This window comes from Netta rufina, assembly GCF_964035555.1.
Source record: "Netta rufina genome assembly, chromosome: 7".
Classification (NCBI taxonomy): domain Eukaryota; kingdom Metazoa; phylum Chordata; class Aves; order Anseriformes; family Anatidae; genus Netta; species Netta rufina.
Window position 1 is genome coordinate 29,418,647 of NC_140130.1, and position 20,801 is coordinate 29,439,447.

Consider the following 20,801-nt stretch of genomic DNA (forward strand, 5'->3'; position numbering starts at 1 on the left):
CTTTCATCAAACCTGGCCAGATAAAGAAACAGACAAAGAAAGAATGATTAAAAAATATTTAGAAAACCTATAAGAAATGTCAGAAAAATGCCAATACTCAACTCCATTTTCCTTTCTTATTAAAAAAATAAAATAAAATAGGACTTGCATTGTGAACAGGCAAAAGTATAGTCTGAGCTTAGGGATGCTCATTGTCCATGATCACGACATGAGATAAAATAATCTGGATAGAGTAGAATATTGATCCAGCTATGTCAAAATATTTATTTGTTCACAGAAACAAGGTAAATATGCAGTGTCATTTTAATGATTGCAAGCCAGAATCAAAAGCAGAGTGTTCACCATCTTTAGAGTCTCTTCATTTTTAACAGGGTACCCGACGAATCAAAGTCTTTTTTCCCTCTGCCATTTTAAGGCTGTCTTTATGAAAATAAAAAGCAGACATTATCAATTTAATCTTACAGGTGGCAATTAGCATCTTTACAGACTCTACAGCCTAAGCAATTAAAAGTTGAATAATTTATGGTAAATGGAAAAATTTCTGTTAACAGTATTATAACGTGCATTAGAACTACACTTCTCTGCCTGGAGCTGCTCGATTATTGATTCTGGAGCTCTCATTAGCGATGCAGTTGGCAGCCCTCACCCATGGACAATGGCTACTTTTGTTTGTTTGCACTTCTGAATTAATTGGAACTAATCCGTGGTTACTTGTGCTTTTCCAGGGTGAGAGCCTGCCAATAAAAGGGGACGGAGGAGGTGTGCTGTGGTACTTCTCATGCCAGCAGGACATCTTCCAGGCAAAACGTGCCAGAATGGCCACTGGCTCCCCCTGCCAGGGCATACAGCGGACACCTCCGGGCTCCAAATTCACTTCTAGGACAATGCATAGCAAACCACAGCTTTGACCATAGGTCAAAAGCTTGGGCTGGTGAGATACATAAGAGGTGAAGGGAGCTCCTTGCAGTGTTCATTCTTGCTCTTTCCATAAGCACCTGCTGGTAGTAGAGGGCTGGGGACCTGAACTGACCCAGTTGCTCATGCAGAGGAGATGGCTGTGCCACCGCTGCAGCCCAGGCACAACAAATCTGAAGGGCAGAAGTGTTTTGGGAGATAATACCCCCCTAGATTGAGGCTTCATAGGCTTCAGCTTGCTTATGTGAAGAAATTACACAATATTTATTTAGCTTTGATGCAAGTTTAATGCTAGATGTAGAGTGTGTAGTTTGTTTTTTTTTTTTTTCCCTTTTCTGGAGACACAATCTGTTCCTTCAATCAAATGAGGTGAGGAAAGGCAGTCATCTGAGGTGTGGGAACCCAGGTACTGCACACCCGTCACAAACCACGAATCAGTCTGCATGTGTGCTCACGGTGTGAAAATGGGCCACTGAAGGGCTGATTATTATCTCATTTATCTGGACATGAAAATTGTACAAAGCCAGGTGAGAAAACAAGCACAAATTTAACTACTGGTGAAAGCACAAATCTATTTTATTTTCTGTCTCCTCCGATCTTCAAATCAAGATTGAATGTTTTGTCTAGAAAACACACTTCAACTCATATTGCTGAATTTAATGTAGCAGTGGCAGCTTCTCGGATTTCAGTGTCTAACTCTTTTTAACCTTAGGTTCTAAATTTACAGGGGGGCAGCGTGGACTTGAATGGTCCGCATAAACAATCCCTCATGTGCTGCATTCTTCTGTATGAACATCTGGTGAGTCCTTCGTCACTCCTAATTAGGATGCAGATTCTTGGAAAATTAGTTCTTTGACAGCAACTCTAACTAGCAACTGTGCAAATTTAAATGAGAACTGAGAACCCTACTAAGGCTTTTATTCGAAATAAAACCCAAAGATCTACACAATTAATATTTTTCCCCCTCATCATCACTGACTCTTCTGATTCCAGACCATGCTCTGTCATTACACCTGGACATGTACCAGAGATTAAAAGTGACTTCCTGGTCCATAACAGATACGTCTTCACCAACTAAATGCGACAGGCTCTTTAAGGAACAATTTAAATCATTTCTATATCATATTACTCCATAGCTCCAAGGGTGACTTGTGAACAATATGTCAAGAATTTCTGGTCTCTTCTTTAGTTAACTGCCAGGGATGCATTTCACATTAAGAAGGAATAGCTAAAAACATCTGAATTGTGCTATATTCATTTCGGGTAGTGAAGCTGGGGAGGGGTCTGGAACACAAGTCTTATGAGGAGCAGTTGAGGGAACTGGGGTTGTTTAGCCTGGAGAAAAGGAGGCTGAAGAGAGGCCTTATTGCTCTCTACAACGGGCTGAAAGGAGGTTGTAGCGGGGTGGTGGTCGGTCTCTTCTCTCAAGCAACAAATTCTTCACTGAATGGGTTGTGAAGTATTGGAACGGGCTGCCCAGGGAAGCAGTTGAGTCACCATTCCTGGAGGTCTTCAAAAGACGTGTAGATGGGGTGCTTAGGGACATGGTCTGGTGGCGGACTTGGCAGTGCTACGTTAACAGCTGTACCTGATGGTCTTGGAGGTCTTTTCCAACCTAAATGATTCTGTGATTCTGTTCAGTCCAACTCAGTTTGACACTACAGATCTGCATTAAATCAGCTATCCTGGTCTTATCTAAGCCATTCTCAATTGAAAATAATCCTTCTAATATCATAGAAGTTATAATAAAGATGGAAAGAAAACATTCTTAAAAATAAACAGAAACCTAGGTGTAAAACTTTAATTGGTGTAAACCTAGACTACCGATCTTGTTCTGAACAAAATAGAAAAATCTGTTCATGAAATACTTGCAGTTTAGGAACCATCATGGGAACAATGACTAACAAAAATTGCCAAACCTAGTGCTAGTGTATGGCACGGGTAGTTTTATCTTTCCCTTGCATGCAATAATTGATACTCTTTTTTTCAAAACTGCTGCAGTTCAACAAGATGCCGAAGAACCCACTTTTATTGTAAAGATCCACTCACACACAATCAAGTATGTGCTGCCTGCCCATCTGAAAGGGACTGAATGAACTAACAACTTGAAGAGTTATTTATCAGCACCTTATTATCCAACCAGATGGAACAGTTAGAGGAAAAATATTAGATGTACTTCAGGCTTTAACAGTTGCTACTATGGACAAAGATTCCCCTGGCTGACAAAGGGAACAGTTCCCATGACTAGGCCCTAAACTTTCAGACAGCTGCAAGTCTGTTTTCACAGGAAGAACATGAGCCATGACTGACCTCCTTGCAATTATCTGCTCTGATTTGGATGCAGACAATAAAGCTGGAATCATAAAGTGTTTTGCTGAACACAGATAGAGAAATGGCCTTCTGCTGATGAATCTACTTTAAAAGCTGACATCTAGCATCATTTTCTTCCGCATTTTGGTGTGTAAGCATTACTTCAGAAAAAGCTCATCTAAAATCAGACAAGGAAGTAAGCATCTTCCTGGAGAAGGAAGTGTTGCGTCTCTGTTCTGCACAAACAAGCAAAGGATTCCTCCTCTTCTGCAACAGCACTCATCTGCTGTTTGCACACACTAGAGCTGCTATGATCTTCCACATTATTTCTTCTCTATAAAGCATAATCACCAGATCCTCGAGGCATCACTTTGTGCAGTTCCAGTGACCTGCGTGGAGCATTTGGCCTGTCCCTACCCGACCTACCATGCTTCATGCATAAAGCGACAACGTCCTTTCAACCTTTTACTGAGCCCCTTTATTAATGTTGCTAATAAAATCAGTAACTCTAATCATGCTTTTGGTTGTTGTGGATCCTGGCTTGGCTAGGAATCGTTGGAGATAAACATCTCATTTCAAATAGGCTACTGAGCAGATGGTAATGACTTTTAATCACTAGCAACACGAGGCAAATCTGAAATAATGCCCTTGAGACGAACAGTTTGGTACATCATTCCCACCATTTCGAATGCTGAATAACCTTGCCCCATGAAGTGAGCCATGTGTGATTTATGTGCTCATATACTTCTAGCTAACTAAATACTGACAGTCATTAATAGTCTTTCACATTTCTTGTTTTGGGCCCTTATCCAATGCCCACTGAAGTCAAAGCAAACTTCTTCTTTCTAAGCCTTCAAAGACTCCATCTGCTGCAGTAACAACGAGTTGGGTTTTAATTGAGGATGCAGAAGTCTGGGAGACCAACAAGAACTTGCTGCTCAGTCCTAAAAATGGGGGTAGGAGGTAGTTTCTTTAGTCAGATGAAACCCCTCTCCTCCAGTGAAAAAAAAAAAAAAAAAAAAAAAAAGGCTTTTTGTAATTTGTGGAAACAGTACCAGGGTGAGACACTGACCTTCAGCTCAAGCCCTACGTCTGTATCAGGGTAATTACAGCAGACAAATCATTTTAGACAATTCTCAGCTTAGGTCAGTCCTTTAAAAGGCAGCATGAGGAGGTGTTGCACAGGCCCCATCCGCTGCTGCAGTGTTGGAAAGATGAGGTTTTCTTTGCCTTAGGGACATCTTTGTGCCAACAGTGGAGCTCTCATTTTTGTGTTACATACTTCCACCCCTTTGCAATGTTTTCAGAACAGCCTGCTGACCTAGTGATAGTGCTGGGCATGGCTGTGACAGGCTTGCATTTCAGTCCTTGGGCAGCAGTCTCCTTGCTTGGAAGCTTGCTACTTCATTTTTGGAGAATTAAAATTTAAATTTATTTCTATTTAAACAGTGCTGTTTAAATAGTTTTGCTTGAGCTTGCTTTCAGAGCAATCTGCGTTAAAGAACTTTTTAGCAGGGCATTTGTGAGAATATTTCACACATGGTGTTCAAATTGTTAGCTTGACTAAACCATATCTGCAAGAGAAACTCCATCACAGTTTACAATACATGATTTAAGATACCACTTAAATTCTTAAATTTTAACTTCACATAAATCAGCAGCAATTCTCATGCTGACCTTTTACCCAAGTTTTTTTTTTTTTCTTTCTTTTTTTTCCATTTTGTCTTCTGAAGGACTCTGATACCTCTCTTGTACATCCCACAATGATGGCCACACGTACCACTCAACAGGGAATTCACCCTCACAGTTTAAGATGACAGCAAATATTTCCACAGCCAGATTACAGCTATGTAAATGAGATCTAAGCAAATAAGGCACATAATTAAAACCTTGAATGATAGTTCCAGAGAGCTGACGTAGGCACCCTACTTTTATTAAGAAGGAATGGTTTGGATTTCACCCTTACTGAACACATGGGTACTACACTAAACATGATTGTACTGGAGAAAGGAGCTAGTGCTCCTCTTTTTAACTAGACCCCTTCAGTAATATGTGCAAGAAGTGTGTCAGGGAGGCTGTTCAGCACTGCTAGTGGCAGTGGAAGCAGGTACTCATCTCCTGGAAGCAGTGATCGTAGCTTGTATCTGAAGCACTGGGAGCCCAGGAGTTGCTATGGGAGGTGTGAGCAGGCTCTGAGAAAGACCCTGGCCCCAGTGGAAGCTGAAAAAGTGCTTAAGAACTCATGGGCCTTGGTCCTGCTCTGTGCAGAGACATCAGGAATACTTGTTTCTCAGGCTCTGGGAAGCACTGGGAACACGCTTAGCCCTTAGCTAAACATGTGTTTATTTCCTCAGTGTCTGTTTGTGGGTTCATCTGCAGGCTCTTACAAACAAATAAATAAAATGAATGAATGAAACATCCAAGTTCCTGGTACCTTCCTCATGTATAGCTTGCTTTAATGCCTTGGGAGTGTTGTCAGAGAAATGAGTCTGTACAAATCAGGCCTGAAGAGGAAAACCCACGCGCTGTACTTCCCTTGTGATTTAACAAGAGGAGGGAGAGAGCCGAGAGAAGCCTGCCTTAGCAATACTTTCTTATATGACACACGTGAAGGCGGGAAGATTAATGGACTGAGCAAGTAGTCAGCAGAATATAATTCTTTTAAGTTGTGAGGGGAAGGTACAGTGACTAATGTTGTGACGGGTGAGGGGGAGGGACAGCAGCTCTCCAAACCCATTTATCAGAAAGCCATGTGTCTTTCTGCCCATGCCGTAGGACAGGGTGAGCTGCATGCAACCACAAAATGTAATTTATGTACTTGAGATTAGCAGCTATCGTCCATAAATGTGATATTCCAGGAGTCAGGCACCTAGCACTGAGGTGGTTCAAATCTCAAATCCCGCCTTTGAGCTGGGTTGATAGTGCTGTAAGATTTTCTTCTCAGCGCCAAAGGCAGAACTGCAGGGGTCTCACCGCCTTCATTAAAACGCGATACGTTTATGTTCTAATTGACTACCTCCAGCTGTTAGGGAAACCTGATAGCTTTATCTAAAACTTGGGCCGTAATCCTACAAATTATTGTGTATATGCCCAGCTGTAAGCACGGCTCACGCAGCGAGGCAGCCGTGCTACCAGCCACCCGCAGAGTGCCCTGGTTTGGGGGCACCAGGCGGAGACCTTCCCTTATTTTCCCAGTATGCCTTCACTTCTGGTTGAGTTACAGCATATTTTATGAAAGGACTCCTAGTTTTTTTGATCAAAAGGACGAGCCGGAGCCCGGCCGAACTACGTTTCCCAGCGGCTCCCGGGCGAGGGAGGGCGGGCTCGGAGCATGGCCGGCGGGGAGGCGGGTGGCGGCGGCGTGGAGGCCAAGGCGGCCCAAAAGCTCTTCTCCCTCAGCGGGCTCTTCGCCGTCTACAAGCCCAAGGGACCGACCTCGGCAGCCGTGCTCAACCTGCTGAAGGAGAGGCTGCTGGCAGGTAGGAGCCCGGCCTGCTAACCGAGGGGGGAGGCCCCGTGGGGATGGGGGGGGCCCCGCCCCCATCGGGCCAGAAAATCCCAAAAGGGGTCATTTGGGGGGACTCGTCCCGAGGCACGGCATGGGGAGGTTGTGGGGTTTGTCCCCCTGCTGCCGCCCCACAGCCGTGGGGCCCGGGCCTGGGGACTGTAGGGGGGTGCTCAGCTCTGTGCCAGGTGCCTCTTGCTGCTAAAATAGCTAAATAAATCGGCAGCCGAGTGGAAACCAAAAAGTGTTTCAAGGAAGCTGGAAGTTCAGTCTGCAGGAACTTTTTTTTGCTGAATACAAATGGAGTCTTGATTGTCCCTTACCAGGGGAAAACAAAAGTTTGATCATTGAGAAAACGTGAGGGGGCTGTGGCATGGATTTCTTTCGTAATGGATGTGGGGACTTGAGCATCTAAATTAGGCCTTTATTAGAGAACAGGCTTCTTCTCACTTGGTGAGACCCAAGTGTAGAACTGGCTCACTGAGGCTAATTTGCCTCCATAGTGAGGAGGCAGTGACTGCAGCTCTTGTGTGGGTGACTCCAGGTCACGTCTGATGTGAAAGGCATAACGGAGAGATAATGCAGCGTCCTGGTCAAACTTTGGAAATAATTAAGGAGGCTTAGAACATCAATCATACTCAATGCTAATAAATAAGGAGCAGTGATGTGTACACGATTCCTGGAGTCATCAGCTTCATCAGAAGTAAGGTGGGTTGGGATGCTCAGTATAGCAGTTTCTGCACCACTATTTCATAGTTCGTGTTTGTTTATTCTCCTTTAGCAATCTGGAAATATGTTTTATTTGTCCTGTAATGCCTCCTTTCCATTTCTATTTGCAGAAGCTGGTGTGCAAACGAATGGTAACAAAAGAAAAAGTCAGGTCTTGAAAATTGGACACGGTGGAACTTTGGACAGTGCAGCGACAGGAGTTCTGGGTAATGAAAAGTATAAATACAGTTATACAATGAGCTCGGGAAACATTTTCATGCCTACATGAAATCAGATGTGGAAGAACAATTTGGGATACACGTGGCAAACCTTGTGGCGTTGGGGGAAGGACAAGTTACTGGAAAAGAGTGATCCAGGTTAAATTTCCCCTTCATCTACTTCTACATGCATATAATATGTTCCTGAACAAAAGGTTATTTTTTTTCCCAAATCCCTGATATAAGTCATGGGCTATTACATGAATTCATTGCACAACATTCTGTATTTTCTAAATAACCTCAGAAATTTATGGCTTTTTTTTTAGTTAAGCTAGGGATTTATAGTCATCATAATTTTCTAAAGTATTTGTTCTTAAAATAATGCATTGCTGGGATTTGGAGAGAGCCTTTTGGGCTTGTATACTTGTCAAAGGATAGATGAATAACAGCAATTCAAGTGCTGATTTTTTGAGGCTTAGCACAGAAATAGTTTTCACTTGCTGTCCTATCTTGCTTATTAAAGAAGAATCATCAAGGAGATTTTTGCCTTTTAATTTTGATAGTGATTTATTTATTAAATTCCTTTGTTTTGTTAAGGAAAAGGATATATCAGTTGCTGTTGAAAACTTGGCCGGGGGTATGATAATTGGGCCGGATTAATCCCATATCATATACTGTCACCAATGGTTTTGTTGATAGGTAATGTGGAAAACTACAGCTTGCTTTAATCATAGTTTTGTAGCTCACCTTGGCTAGAAGAAATAACAGCGATACTTGGGTATAGAAAATCAACAGTGCAACTATGGGTATACGCGAAATAAATCCATTGAGCTTTGATGTAATGACACTCAGGGAGAGCTGTGCTTCAAAGGAATGTTTTTTGCAGAGATTGGTGCTAACAGAGGCCTGTATATGCTGTTAATTATTGCTCTCTGTCACCTTGAGCATTTTAAAATGGAACCTTCTTGGGCTAGGAGTTAAGTACCAGCTCTTCCAGTTCTGATTTCCTGTGCTCTGTGGCCACTCACCGGAGAACAGTGTGTGTCTCACTGAAGCCCAGGTTTTCCTTTTGCAGAGATGTTCCCATTGAGCATATTACTGCTCATTGTGGGACATCAACAGCATTGATCCAGAGGCAAAGAAAAATCGCTCGACCTTAATTGCTTCTCCTACTGTTCTGTGATAATCCAGCAGTCTCTGAAGCCAGCTCATGTGGCATGACAAAAAGTACTTGGGCTTGATGTGCTTGGTAAAGACAGAGAAGTTCATCACCTTAATATGCTACAGATTGATCCAGAAAGGCATGGGATGTTTCATTCCAGTGCCATACAAAACACGCAGAGAAAAATCAGTGGAAGTTAGATTGGAAAGGACAAGACTTGTGAGGAATGGGGAAGGGAATGTGTTGAGATTTCCTGGGGGGTTCAGGTAAGATTATTAGGAGACACAATAGAAACAAGTTACTCAGAAAATGTGTGCTGCTTTTTGGTGGGGGGTGGGAGGGCAGGAAGCTTTATTCCTTGGTGTGTGGGAGCATAATAAAGAATTCTCTGAAACCTCTGACTGTCCACTCTCCATCTTTGCTGCTGTTTCACAGATTGTATGTGCTCAATATCTGTAACTTTGTGTATGTGAAGTAGCTGAGACAGAGCACTGCTTGGTGTGCAAAGTGTACTGCAACCACCTGGGCAGTGCCTTTCATCAGAAGACACACTTCCATATTTCTTCTCCGACTCCCTGCAAGTGTAGATGAGGAAGGGCCTTGGAGGCAGAGCTCAGTCATTTATGGCATTAGTGAAAGGTGACTTAGGGACCAAGTGGCAAACGATGGCCCTGCACTTATAAGAGTCTGGAGTGACTGCAGTCTCTGGGAGGTGAAGTCTTTTCTGTCCCCATCTGTGGCTTCTGTTGCATTTGGAAGGTGATGAGAGCTGGGACTCAGCTTGTATTTCAGTGAGGTCTCATATATTAGATAGAAGAAGCAAGGAACTCTTAAGTCTTTAGAGTACCATGTTTTAATATCAGTGTAGGGCTGTGGCTCTCATTGAGTGCTTTTTGCTGTATGATAGCAATTGTTCATCTTTTTCTTGTTTCTGTATGCCAATAATGAGCTGTAGTTCCACAGAGGAAGAAAAGAAGAAAAAGCCACAAAATTAAAAGCTAGTGGTAAAATTTTAGGAGCACTCATTACATCTTTAAGAAAGCGTATGTTATGGAGCTACGTTCAACCTTATGTGAGGAAGATCTGAGAGTAAAATCTTAGGGTTTCCTGGGACACAGGGCTCCCAGTCTAAGCCGTTCATAAAAAGGCAGAGGTAAGTGAGCAGTGGTGGTACTCCTGAAGTTGGCATTATTTAATCCAGTTAGTAACAGGCATTTAAGAAGTGGTTTGGAAGGTGGCAAAATGCAAGTGTGAAATTCAGTTAAACCTTGCTGTGTCTTGTGTAGTCTGGCAAGTTTAGTTTTTCAATAATACACATGCTATGCTAGTTGATGATTAGCAAGGAGAATTGTTAGTCTCTTATTCACAAAAGCATTTGATGCCTCTAAAACTACTCTATTGAATCTCTTGACGCTTTAAAGCAAATTTCAGCTCAGCAGTTGCATTGAGCTGTCAGTGATGTCATCAAGTTGTAAGAGAAGTGCGTGGTTACAAAGTTTTATCTGTGTGCTTATCTCCTTCTCTCAGCCTTGTTGCAGCTCAGTCTGGTGAATGTGACAGGAACACGCTGAACTGAAGGCACGCAAAAGCACAAGCACAAGGGCATATGTGACTGTAAAAAAACCCCGAGAACCAAGAGGATAAGTTACAGGGAATAAGAATTCTTAAGAGTCTCAGAGTGAGAAGCATTAGAGCACAAATGTGCTTTTTGTTTTTGTTTGTTTTAAGAAGTCCATTAGCTGGCTAGATGCTTTTGTTTCCTGGTTAACACAAAGCTGATTTCTTGCAAGTTCCCTTAACCTTTCCCTTAACTCCTGAAGTTTTATTAAAATCAAGGACATAGCTGTTACGTATTTCATGTACAACTGATGCAAATATTTTGCTTTTAAATTTCAAGAAGGGTGAAGGTGACCTTCTATTACTGCAACAGTAGAACAATTTAAGAATAACTTCTTAATTTCTCATCAGCGCTGTCTTTTTTTTGATGTGACCTCGTGGAGAATTCTGCAATGAACTACAATAAATAGCATGGCGATGCTCTCACAAACGTGTGGTGACAGTGTATCTGACTCCTCATTGTTTTCTATCTTCCTTCTGTTGTCTTTTGTTTCTTTGGATTGCTGTATGCAGAGAAAATCAATAGGAAAGCTTATCCAAGCACCATATTGTAAAAAGCTTTAAAGCAAAATGTAAAATATTTCTTTTTCCTGTCTGCCTCTTTTATGAAAAGCTGAGTGATTGTTACTTTGCGTAGTTCTTACTTAAGATGGAAAAGACAATAATCTGTACGTACACAATAACAGGAGGGTTTGATTATAGAAGATTTTTGACAGAGGCAGAGGCATTTAGACCTTTTGATTATTTTACTTGCTTGCTGTGACCCTGATAAACTATTTCATTACGCTATCTTGCCTGGATTTCTCTTAGCCAGCATCAACCTTTAAAAGGCCTATTTACTTAGAGTGAAGGCCAGATTCATTATTAGTGAGCCATTGCCTTCATCAAACCAGAGACGGGGTTAATTGCACTGTCTGTTTCTTTGGCGATTAAAAGCTAGATAAATATAGGAGCTGAATTAAAGCATTTTAAGAATTAGGTGAAGCTTATTTCTTTTCTGCTTTAGATGTGTGTTTTTTTTTTTTTTTTCTTTCACTAGTCCCATGTTATTTGAACATCACAGAGAGATTTTCTCATAAGCACTGACTCTCCTTATATGCTAACTGAGCACGAAAGGCAGTATTTCTGATGAGCATCATATTTAGTAGTGACTGGTGTTGAATAAGGGAGTTGTAGAGCTAGTTCTGAAGTGGCACTTCTCTTTCTGTCTTTGCAGTGGTTGGCATTGGAAAGGGAACAAAACTGCTGAAAACTATATTGGCTGGTTCCAAGGTAAGGAATACTAAATGTCGTGTATTTGTGGTTTTTGCTTGTTTTTTCTTCCCATGAAGAGCTGCACCAACATACAAATATCCGAAATGTCCATTACGTTCACTGTAAATACATACTTCTGTTCCTCTTTGCATTTGGGCAGAAATTTGATGTTGAGGCTCTTATATCTAGACTGGTCATTAAAAAACCTTTGTTTGTCTTTGGTCTTTATCAACATTCTGTAGGAAAACAAATTCCTATTCTACAAGAAGATTTCTGTAATATTTCAGTGTTTTCAACAAAGAAAAAAACCTGAAAACATGTAATGCAGATGGCGCCATAAGGGATGCTTTTGGAATGTAATTGTGTGTGATGGTTCGGTTTCTGTTTGATTTCCTTGTATGTAGATAACATAACTACTGGTCACCTTGCAGTAACAGATGGTCTTTGTTTCTTTTCTCCCTTCTTAAATGCAGCAAGACCTTAAGAGGCACCCTTTGGAGTGAAGTATGTTTTGTGTATGGGATAGTAGCTTTCACTCCAGGTTCTGTCTATTTCAGACAGGTGATTTGCAAACACCTGGACAGGCACATGTAAGGAGCTAAAGGTAACAAAAGCCTTCTGGCTGCGTGAGTTAGACCAGACTGGAGCCTCAACAGGCAGAAATCTTGTTCATTGCTGCTTTTGATCAGTTGCACTACATCTTTGGTGAGTGCACTCCAGACTGGAGGAGTTACTTACACAGAGAGGAGCGTGTGCTCCAGGAATAACCTATCAGTGTTGATTCTTTCTTTGCAAGTAAAATCCTGTGCTTTTAGCAGTTATTTTTAAATGAGAAGTTTAGGTAAGAATGAAAGATGCAGAAATCAATTAAGCCTACCAGATTTCATCTTGTACTCAGGGAAAGTCAATAGAGAGGGCTCAGCAAATTGATAGCCTTTCTAATGCATTCATTTCTGCTATTTTCCCATTCTCTTCTGGTCTGATCACTTAAGCTGTTTGTAGGTGTTGAAGTGATAAATTGAGGTAAAATTTGATTGATAATCTTCAGTTCAGCTCCAAGGAAAATACTTTGACAGGAGAGAATACAAGCAGGATAAAAAGCTGTAGCTGTAGAGACAGGTACAAACCTTGCTGTGTACTCTGTCAGTCTCTCAACTGACTGAAATGGGCTTGTATTGATATATAGGACCAGATTTCAGTCTCCTATGTTTGAAAACATACAGTGAGCAGCTGGAGCTGGGTTTTCAGTTGAAGTGTAAGGAGTTAGGTGATAAATCCTGTATGTATGTTCTGAACACTTAAGACGTTGCATTTCTTACAAATCACAGGTTTCTATCTCTGAAATCCTAGACATCACATTTCTCTCATTGACTAAGCAAAACTGAATTAAAATTAATCTGGGATTAGAACAGACATTTGAACAGAAAAAAAAAGTGTAATTTTAGTCTTTGCAATTTCAAGCAAAAAAAAATTAGCAATTTAACTAAAACCACCTCCATAGTTTCTTATGCAATTTGACCAGTGCTCACTTGTTAGTGTTTCTTGCAGCTGAGAGGCCAGAACCCAAAAGCATCCAGGAGGAAGCATACTACGAAGCTGAATGCTGCTTTTTTAGCAGCTTCTCTACCCTCGTGTTGTTAAACACTTGATAAAATTTCAAGGCTCTTGTTTAGTTGGCTGTTTAATTACCAGTTCAGCAGTGCCCAGGAGCACTTAAACCTTGAGCTTTCCTATTGAAGCAGCATTACTCTGCATATCTTCATATGGATTCATATAATATTTAAAATATTCCTCCTACTGAGGAGTTTCACCAAAGTTTTTGTATCCTCCTCCCCTCTGGCACAGCTGCCCTAACCTCTGGGAAGTGGAAAGCACAGCCCTCCAGTTGTAGAAGTGTTTCCAACCCTCATTAGGAAATTATTTTTATTTAAAGCATTTCAGCATGGAAGTTCTAACCTTTTACCACATGACATATCCCTTTAAAGAACATTTAAGTTAAACTAAAGCTTTGAGATAATTCAGTTATGTCTTTGTAGTGTGTGGAAAAATATCTTGATTTCAAAACGCCTCAAGCAAGTCAAGAATCTCTTAAGCTGATGCTCAGAGGAAACAGCTGTGGTGGATGAGGCGGTTCCTACTGTTTTGTCAGAAGAGCTCCTTGGTGACTTGGCCGTCCTGCAGCCAGTAGGGTCATTTGTCTGAGTGTTGTACCCAGGAAGCTCAGGAAGGCTTAGAGCTGCTGCTGCGGGACAAGGGAAGGGAACACAGAGGAGAAACGGGCGGTGTGGACAGTCCAGAAAGCTGCCCCAGCTGGATCCATCAGCTCTCACCTGGCCTTAGACTGGATGGGCTGCGGGCACGTGATTTAATGAGGCAAGTAAAGCTACATCCTTACAGCAGCTCTGCTCTTCCACAGGAACTGTTTGGATGCTCTGATATGGCAGAGGGAGCGAGGCAGCTAGCATCTGTGCCAGATGGCCTGACAGTCATAAGCCTTCATTTGGAGCTTGTCTGCCTCTGCTTTCTTATTTTCTGTTTATGCTTTGATAAATTAGGCACGCTGTAACTCAGGGTAGCAAGCTTAAGGAAGTTGAAGGATTTGCTGCAGATACCTGCCTTCTTGGGTTTGGCCACACTTACAGGAAAGGCTCATAATGTAGTGAGAGATGATATAGATAAATATATGACTGTCTAAATACCTTTGAGGTTTTTTTTTTTTTGCATCCCGTGCCATGTATTACAATTTTCTACTCTGATCTTTTTACCATTGTGGATGCTAAAGTGCATGCTGAAAGGTGTGATGTTTTTCTTTTATTTTGTTTATTACTATAAAGATTCAGCTGAACTGGCTGAGCTTCACTGGTTAGGATTTACTGTTTCTTTATAGGAATGTATCTTGTAAAGAAATAGTTCAGTCTATCATTGTTGGCAGCAGAGATATGCTGAGTGGCCAAAACGTATGTTACTGCAGTAAACTCCATATGGTGGCTCTGCCAGAGATTGGACTATTTCTGATTTTTTTTTTTTTTCTTCAAACATTGTGTGAAACTTTCCTGACTCTGTGTGGCAGCTATGAACATTATCACTCAATTTGCAACTTGTACATATTATACAAGGAGTGTTACTCTTCCTCTGTAAATCATGTTCTCCACTGGTGCTCTGTCAGTTTCACCTCCTTATGTAGTAACTCAAAACAAATAAAAATGTGTAGCCAAGGGCAATACCTACTTAGTGTTCCAGATCTCATTGAATTCTTAGTGTTTATCCAGAAATAAAAATATGTCCAAGCTGGCTTAGGTTTTGTTTGTTTGCATTATTTTGTTTCAAATGTTCCAAGTGAGGGGGAGAAGCTGAATCCTTTTGGATCTGGAATGTAAATTCTGAGCATTTAATATGTGTTCCATAGGAGAATCACTTTTCCATCTTATGTGCTGGGACTTGAACTTGTTCTGTCTTGGACTTTCCCCACTGTGTTTTTGAGATAAATTGTTTTATTGTGTTTGCAAAATAAAGATAGTTTCTTGTTCTACTATTTCTTGTTTCACTGGTAAAGTGAATAGAATTGGGGTGGACCAATTTTTATTATTATGGTAAATGGTTTTTCAAGTGCTCAGTCTTGTGGGTGACTTGTCTCTCTCAAACACAATAATAGAAATGACTTTTTGGGGAGGGCGAAGGGGTTAGAGAATGCTAGTTAGAAGTACATTTTCCCAAATGGTAATGCTATTTTAAAACCTCTCATCTCCTAGAATGTGCTGCTGTAATGCAGAAACAGACTCATTAGAGGAGGGGGGGAAAAATGTAGCATTAAGTAATGAAATTTTTCATTATTCTAATGCTTTCCATTGGGAGGAGTTGTCTTCCAACACATACAGCATTTATTGTTAGTTAGGATAAAACAGGATAGTTTAAACTTTTATGCTTCAATTCCATGCTTAATTTGCATATTTTTCAGTGAGATAACATCTAGGTTCACCCTAAGAGTTTTATTTCACTCCTACAAGTGTGAATGAGGCCAGGACTTGGCTATCCATCTAACTGTGATTGAAATCGTTGCTACCTGATGAGCAGAAAGCAGAAAGTTTTGTTTTTATCTAAGGATGCAGCTTCGTGTCATGGTCTGTTTATAATCTGAAACCTCAACAACTCAGTGATAGGAGGGGAATTGCTCGAGTACACTGCGATGTTTGCACAAGCTTGGGCAGGAGCTATTTAAAACAGAAAATGTAATCTCAGAAGTTCTGGCTTCTCCAGAATGAAACGCTATCCAAAATAAAATAAAAATCACTGGGTGGAGTAAAACACAAAATCCAAGTCATTGCAAGCACTAGAAAGAGAAAAAGAGATTATGGGCAGAACAAATATACATGAGTTACCTGATATGTGGCAACTTAGATTTATTATAATTGGACTATCTGGAGTTTCTGTGAATCCTGGATGGGAAATGAGTACTAGTCCAGTGATTAGGTCTCAAAACTTGGCATTCACACTTGCATCCTATGGAAGAATTGTTTTCACAGCGCTTCTGAGAATTTCGGAGACAAGTAAGTTGCTTCTTGCAGTGTGATACCTGGTTTAGATTCATATATTGCAGGTTTGTTTCTCTGGAGGGTTGGGACCAGATGCTACAAAACAAAATGTCCATAAAACAGGTTGTTTCTTTACCTCCTGTGATTATCTTACTGTCCTAAAAGATTAGGCTTTAATTTGTATCCCTTAAACTTCTCAAACGCAAAGATTGGCAGCTTTCTCTGAGTTCTTTTTCTTTTTGAATTTAGTCCTTAACTTCCATCTTAAGGCAGTGAGTCCAATGAATTAATAATGCGTTAAAAAGAACATCTAGGAGTTCTATAAGGAGCAAAACTAATGAAGCCTTTTCTTGTGACTTCGTTTGTTTACAGCTCGTTAGACACCAAAGCCCCATGTGGACTCGTTGGTATCCGGTAATACAGTGGGGCTCCCTCTGGGGCCTTTTTCTTAGTGGAAGCTAGAACAGATTTGTTTCCTCTATCTACCTATTTTCCTGAGATTTATAAGAACTCAGGATCTCTGAGAACTCTATTCTTCTGCCAACATTTGTGTGTTTGCACATTAATATGCATACCGTGATGGTATAAGTGCTATATCTTATGAAATCCTTTCTTTTTAAAGAGCCTTTTATTTTCTTTTAAAATGTATTTCTAAAGCAGTTTGTGCTCCAGTTCATATACTTGAATTATGAGTGCAAGAAAATTGATCTGACTTTCCTTTTGAGGGATGCTCTTGGTTGTGTGTGCTCTTATTTTTAATATTAAAAGATTTCTCCACAGTATCACCAGCTGAGCTCTTTGCTTCATCATGCTTTCTTTTGGAGCTGGCAGAGTCAAAACTATTTATTCATACAGTGGATAGTGGTGTGTGTTCTGTTTTCTTTTTCATATTCTGGTATTTTTAACATTCTTTTGGAAGGGTGAGCTTGTGAGTAATGGTAGTTTTTTTTGTATTTTATTAAATTTATTGGTGTAGTAAGGCAAGCTAGGCATTTGAACCTGCAAGTACTTTCTCAGGTCTAAAACAGAACCATGGGTTCTAAAATTAGATGCAATTTCAAATCTGTTCAGAGTTTAGTGAAGTAGGTATCTTTTAGATCACTTCTGAAAGAAAAAGTAGTTACTGGTTGTGACCGTGGTACACCAGCGGTTCTGGCCGGGCAGGCAGCGATGACAGGTAAGACCCCCGCACTATTCCATACAGATGGGCTGTTTCATTGCCTCCTTTCATAAATGGATTTTATGATTAAGAAAACAACTTCTATCCCATGTGAGGTAGCAGGATTCTTTATCAGCCAGGCTTCCAGTCAAGAAGGGTAGGGGGATTGCTATTGCTTGCATGATGAGTCTTCAGATCCTGTCTTGCTTCTGTTCACCTGTGTGTATCGGGCTTATGTGGCAAGGCTTTGATAGTGGGGGGCCGCGAGGGTGGCCTCGGTGAGCAGAGCCCTGCAGCTGCCCCACGTTAGATAAGGGCCAGTTTCAGCCAGCTCCAAAGGGACCCACCGCAGAGCTGAGCCAATAAGTGATGATGTTTGTGCCTCTGTGAGAGCAGATTTAAGGAAGGGGGGAAAAAAAAGATGCACAGCAGCAGCTGGGAGAGTGAGGAGTGAGAAGCAGCCCTGCAGCCCCCAGGTGAGTGCAGCGGGAGGGCAGGAGGTGCTCCAGGCACACAGCAGCAGTCCCCCTGCGGCCTGTGGAGAGGCCCCTGGTGGAGCAGGCTGTCCCCCTGCAGCCCATGGGTCCCACACGGAGCAGATCTCCACGCTGCAGCCCCCCCATGGGTGGAGGAGGCCCCGGTGGAGCAGGTGGATGTGGCCTGGAGGAGGCTGCGGCCCATGGAGAGCCCCCACAGGAGCAGGCCCCGGGCCGGAGCTGCAGCCTGCGGAGAGGAGCCTGCGTGGAGCAGGGAATCTGGGGGGGGCTGCCACCCACCAGTGGGGGACCTGTGCTGGGGCAGTTTGCTCCTGGGGGATGGACCTTGTGGGATGGAGCCGTGTGGGAGCAGTGCTTGAGGACCTGCTGCCTGTGGGCAGCCCCGCAAGCTCAGTTTGGGAAGGACGCTATCCTATGGGAGGGACCCCATGGGGAGCAGGGGCAGAGAGGGACCGTGAAGGAGCAGCAGAGACAAAGTGTCAGGGACTGACCGCAGCCCCATTCCCTGTTCACCTGCATTGCTCAAAGGAAGGAGGTGGGAGAGGGGGGAAGGTGGTTTTGGTTTCTTTCCTTTGTTTCTCACTGCTCTAGCTTGTTAGCAATAGGCAATAAATTTCACTAATCTCCCAACTCTGAGTCTGTTTTGCCTGTGACGATAATTGGTGAGTGATCTTCCTGTCCTTATCGCAGCCCTTGAGCCCTTTCCATCATATTTTCTCTCCCTTTCCCTTTGAGGAAGGGGAGTGAGAGAGCACTTGTGGCGGAGTTCAGCTGGGTAAAACCAACACGCTGTGGTTTTAGCTGGTGTTCTGCCTCCGCATTGCACTGCTGTCACATCCAGCTATCTATATTTGTTGTGAGGAATCCAAGTAAAACTGGATAGCTTGCTCTTTAGCACTTTCCCTAGGAAATTTTTCATCTGCAACACCTTCTCGTTTTTCACTCCATGGTTCGTGCCCTTTCGTTCCCACACCTCGTTGTTTGTGGTATGCCATCCACACTGAGCAAGGGTCTGACAGAATTTCGGTTGGTTTTGAGATTGGAGAAGGAACAAAAAAGAGTGCTGTGTGTGACCTGCTCACTTAAGCAAAATGGATTGTAGCTACATAAAATGTCATTGCTTTGCCTCTGTTCAAGCCCAAAGAAATTGCTGTTTCCTTACAAGGAAGGTAGGAGAGGAAAGAAAGAGATAAGGTTATCTCCTAGGGGAAGGAGAGAGCCTGGTATATTATTCATTGTGGAATGTGAGGGGGTTAGTGTGAGGTAACGTTATACTGTGCCATAAATCCAATATCTCTATTGAGCTCGTGTTTTTTTTTCTGAGCCCAGTGGAGTTATGAATTTTAGTTCCCAGGCTTGTTTTGAAAGGTGTTTTATAGGTTTCCCTTGAGGAATGGGACTGGCAGATCAGTGATGGAGCGATTGTTTTATGAGTGATGTTAACCCACAGGCAGATGGATGTGTTTCAGCCCTTGTAGACGGGCTAGGTGATTCATCCTGACATGTAGTGGTTGCTTAATTTCATCCGTTTAGTTACCATTTTTGTGTGTTCACTAAAGTATTTTACACTCTTGAAATACACAAATAGGACAGAGACTTGCCATTTCTGTTACCTGGTATTTGTTAGGGAGTTGTGCGAACAGATAAGGAACTCATAGGTGCAAGATGTTATCTCTGATACTAAAGCTTGACCTACTTATGTCTGTAGTCCATGACAGCTATATCCAAGCACCACCATGATACTGTTTGCTTTTTGTTTTAACCACTACTGACACCTGAGAATTTTTGCAGGACCAGAGCTTTCTGTTGTCGTACCGTGGCCTCGTACCAGAGACCATCACTGGTTACGTACACTTGCTGTGGCTTTCTGATATGTGAGCATCGCTGTACATTACTGATAATGAACTTCTTGTTCCCTGAATGTCTCAAGATGCTAACTAGAGATCAATGTCAGTTTATGAAAGCATGGTCTTCCTCCTTACTTTGTTACAAGGAAAATGCTTACAAAAAAAGGAAGGCTAGGAACTGCATGCATTCTCTTGTTTTTGATGTGTTTTGAGATTGTGTAGAAGGTGTTAGCAAAACTTGAAGTGGTGTCTGCGCGCTGAGAGAATGTTAAGCATGCACGGTGTAGGATGCGGGAATCAGGAAGGGCTGAACTGTTAGCTGGATAAAAATGGTCTTAATGTGCCCCTTCCATGTATGCACACTGGTGTCATCTTCAGTGACCCGTTGTTTCGAAACACAGTACATTTGTAACCTGTTTTTTACCCTAAAAAAAAATCATAAAAAGAGGCTGATGTGAATATCTGTTCTTCCCTTACCTACCCAGTATCCCCAAAACACAGTTGTAGAAGAAGCTGTTAGATAGTATATATAGAAGCTTTCCTGCTGCAGTACCATTAATAAGCTGGCTTAACACGCTGTGTATTGCTTGAGTCTCTTTTATGTTAACCCCAGAGGCCTAATCTATTAATAGCTCAGCTTCATGCTCTATTAATATTCACACTTTTTTTTTAAACTGTTGGAAATATTGAGTAGACTGCATCTATTGTGCTCCAGAAGCTCTTTCCTCCAAAAATGCGGAATATTTCAGGAGCATGCTGGAATGTGCTTGCTTTCATGAGGTCGGTGTGGCCCTCTTTTCTCTTGACCTTTCTATAATTGTGTGTCTCTGTGCTAAACGTACAGGTCTGCCTTGCATTCATTAACTCATTCATTCAAAAAAAAAAAAAAACAAAAGCAAAAACCAAGCAAACAAACAAAAACGAAAACCCAAACCAAGGCTGCAAGATGGCAAGATTTTTTTTTTCCTAGTCAAAATCACAGGGGTGACAAAAAAGAAAAGATGTTAACAGGATTAAACTAGCCATTCTGCATGGTTTTCTGTAGTGCTTCTTCTAGTAACGTGGAGATGCTCATAGTTC

The 20,801-nt window shown here is 41.9% G+C and overlaps 1 protein-coding gene across 3 annotated transcripts in view; it reads left to right on the top strand.

The window, feature by feature from the left end:
- TRUB1 (TruB pseudouridine synthase family member 1) overlaps positions 1-20,801 on the top strand; it is a gene marked incomplete at its 5' end in the record, with an annotated part of 51,099 nt that overhangs the window by 13,622 nt on the left and 16,676 nt on the right. For 2 of the 3 annotated variants that reach the window (XM_084290600.1, XM_084290601.1), the window contains 2 exons: positions 7,570-7,665; positions 11,652-11,707. In XM_084290600.1, coding sequence (XP_084146726.1) covers positions 7,570-7,665; positions 11,652-11,707 — 152 coding nt within the window. Of the gene's footprint in view, positions 1-6,556; positions 6,705-7,569; positions 7,666-11,651; positions 11,708-20,801 lie in introns of those variants that run through there. The other variant, XM_084290599.1, reaches the window with a different exon arrangement.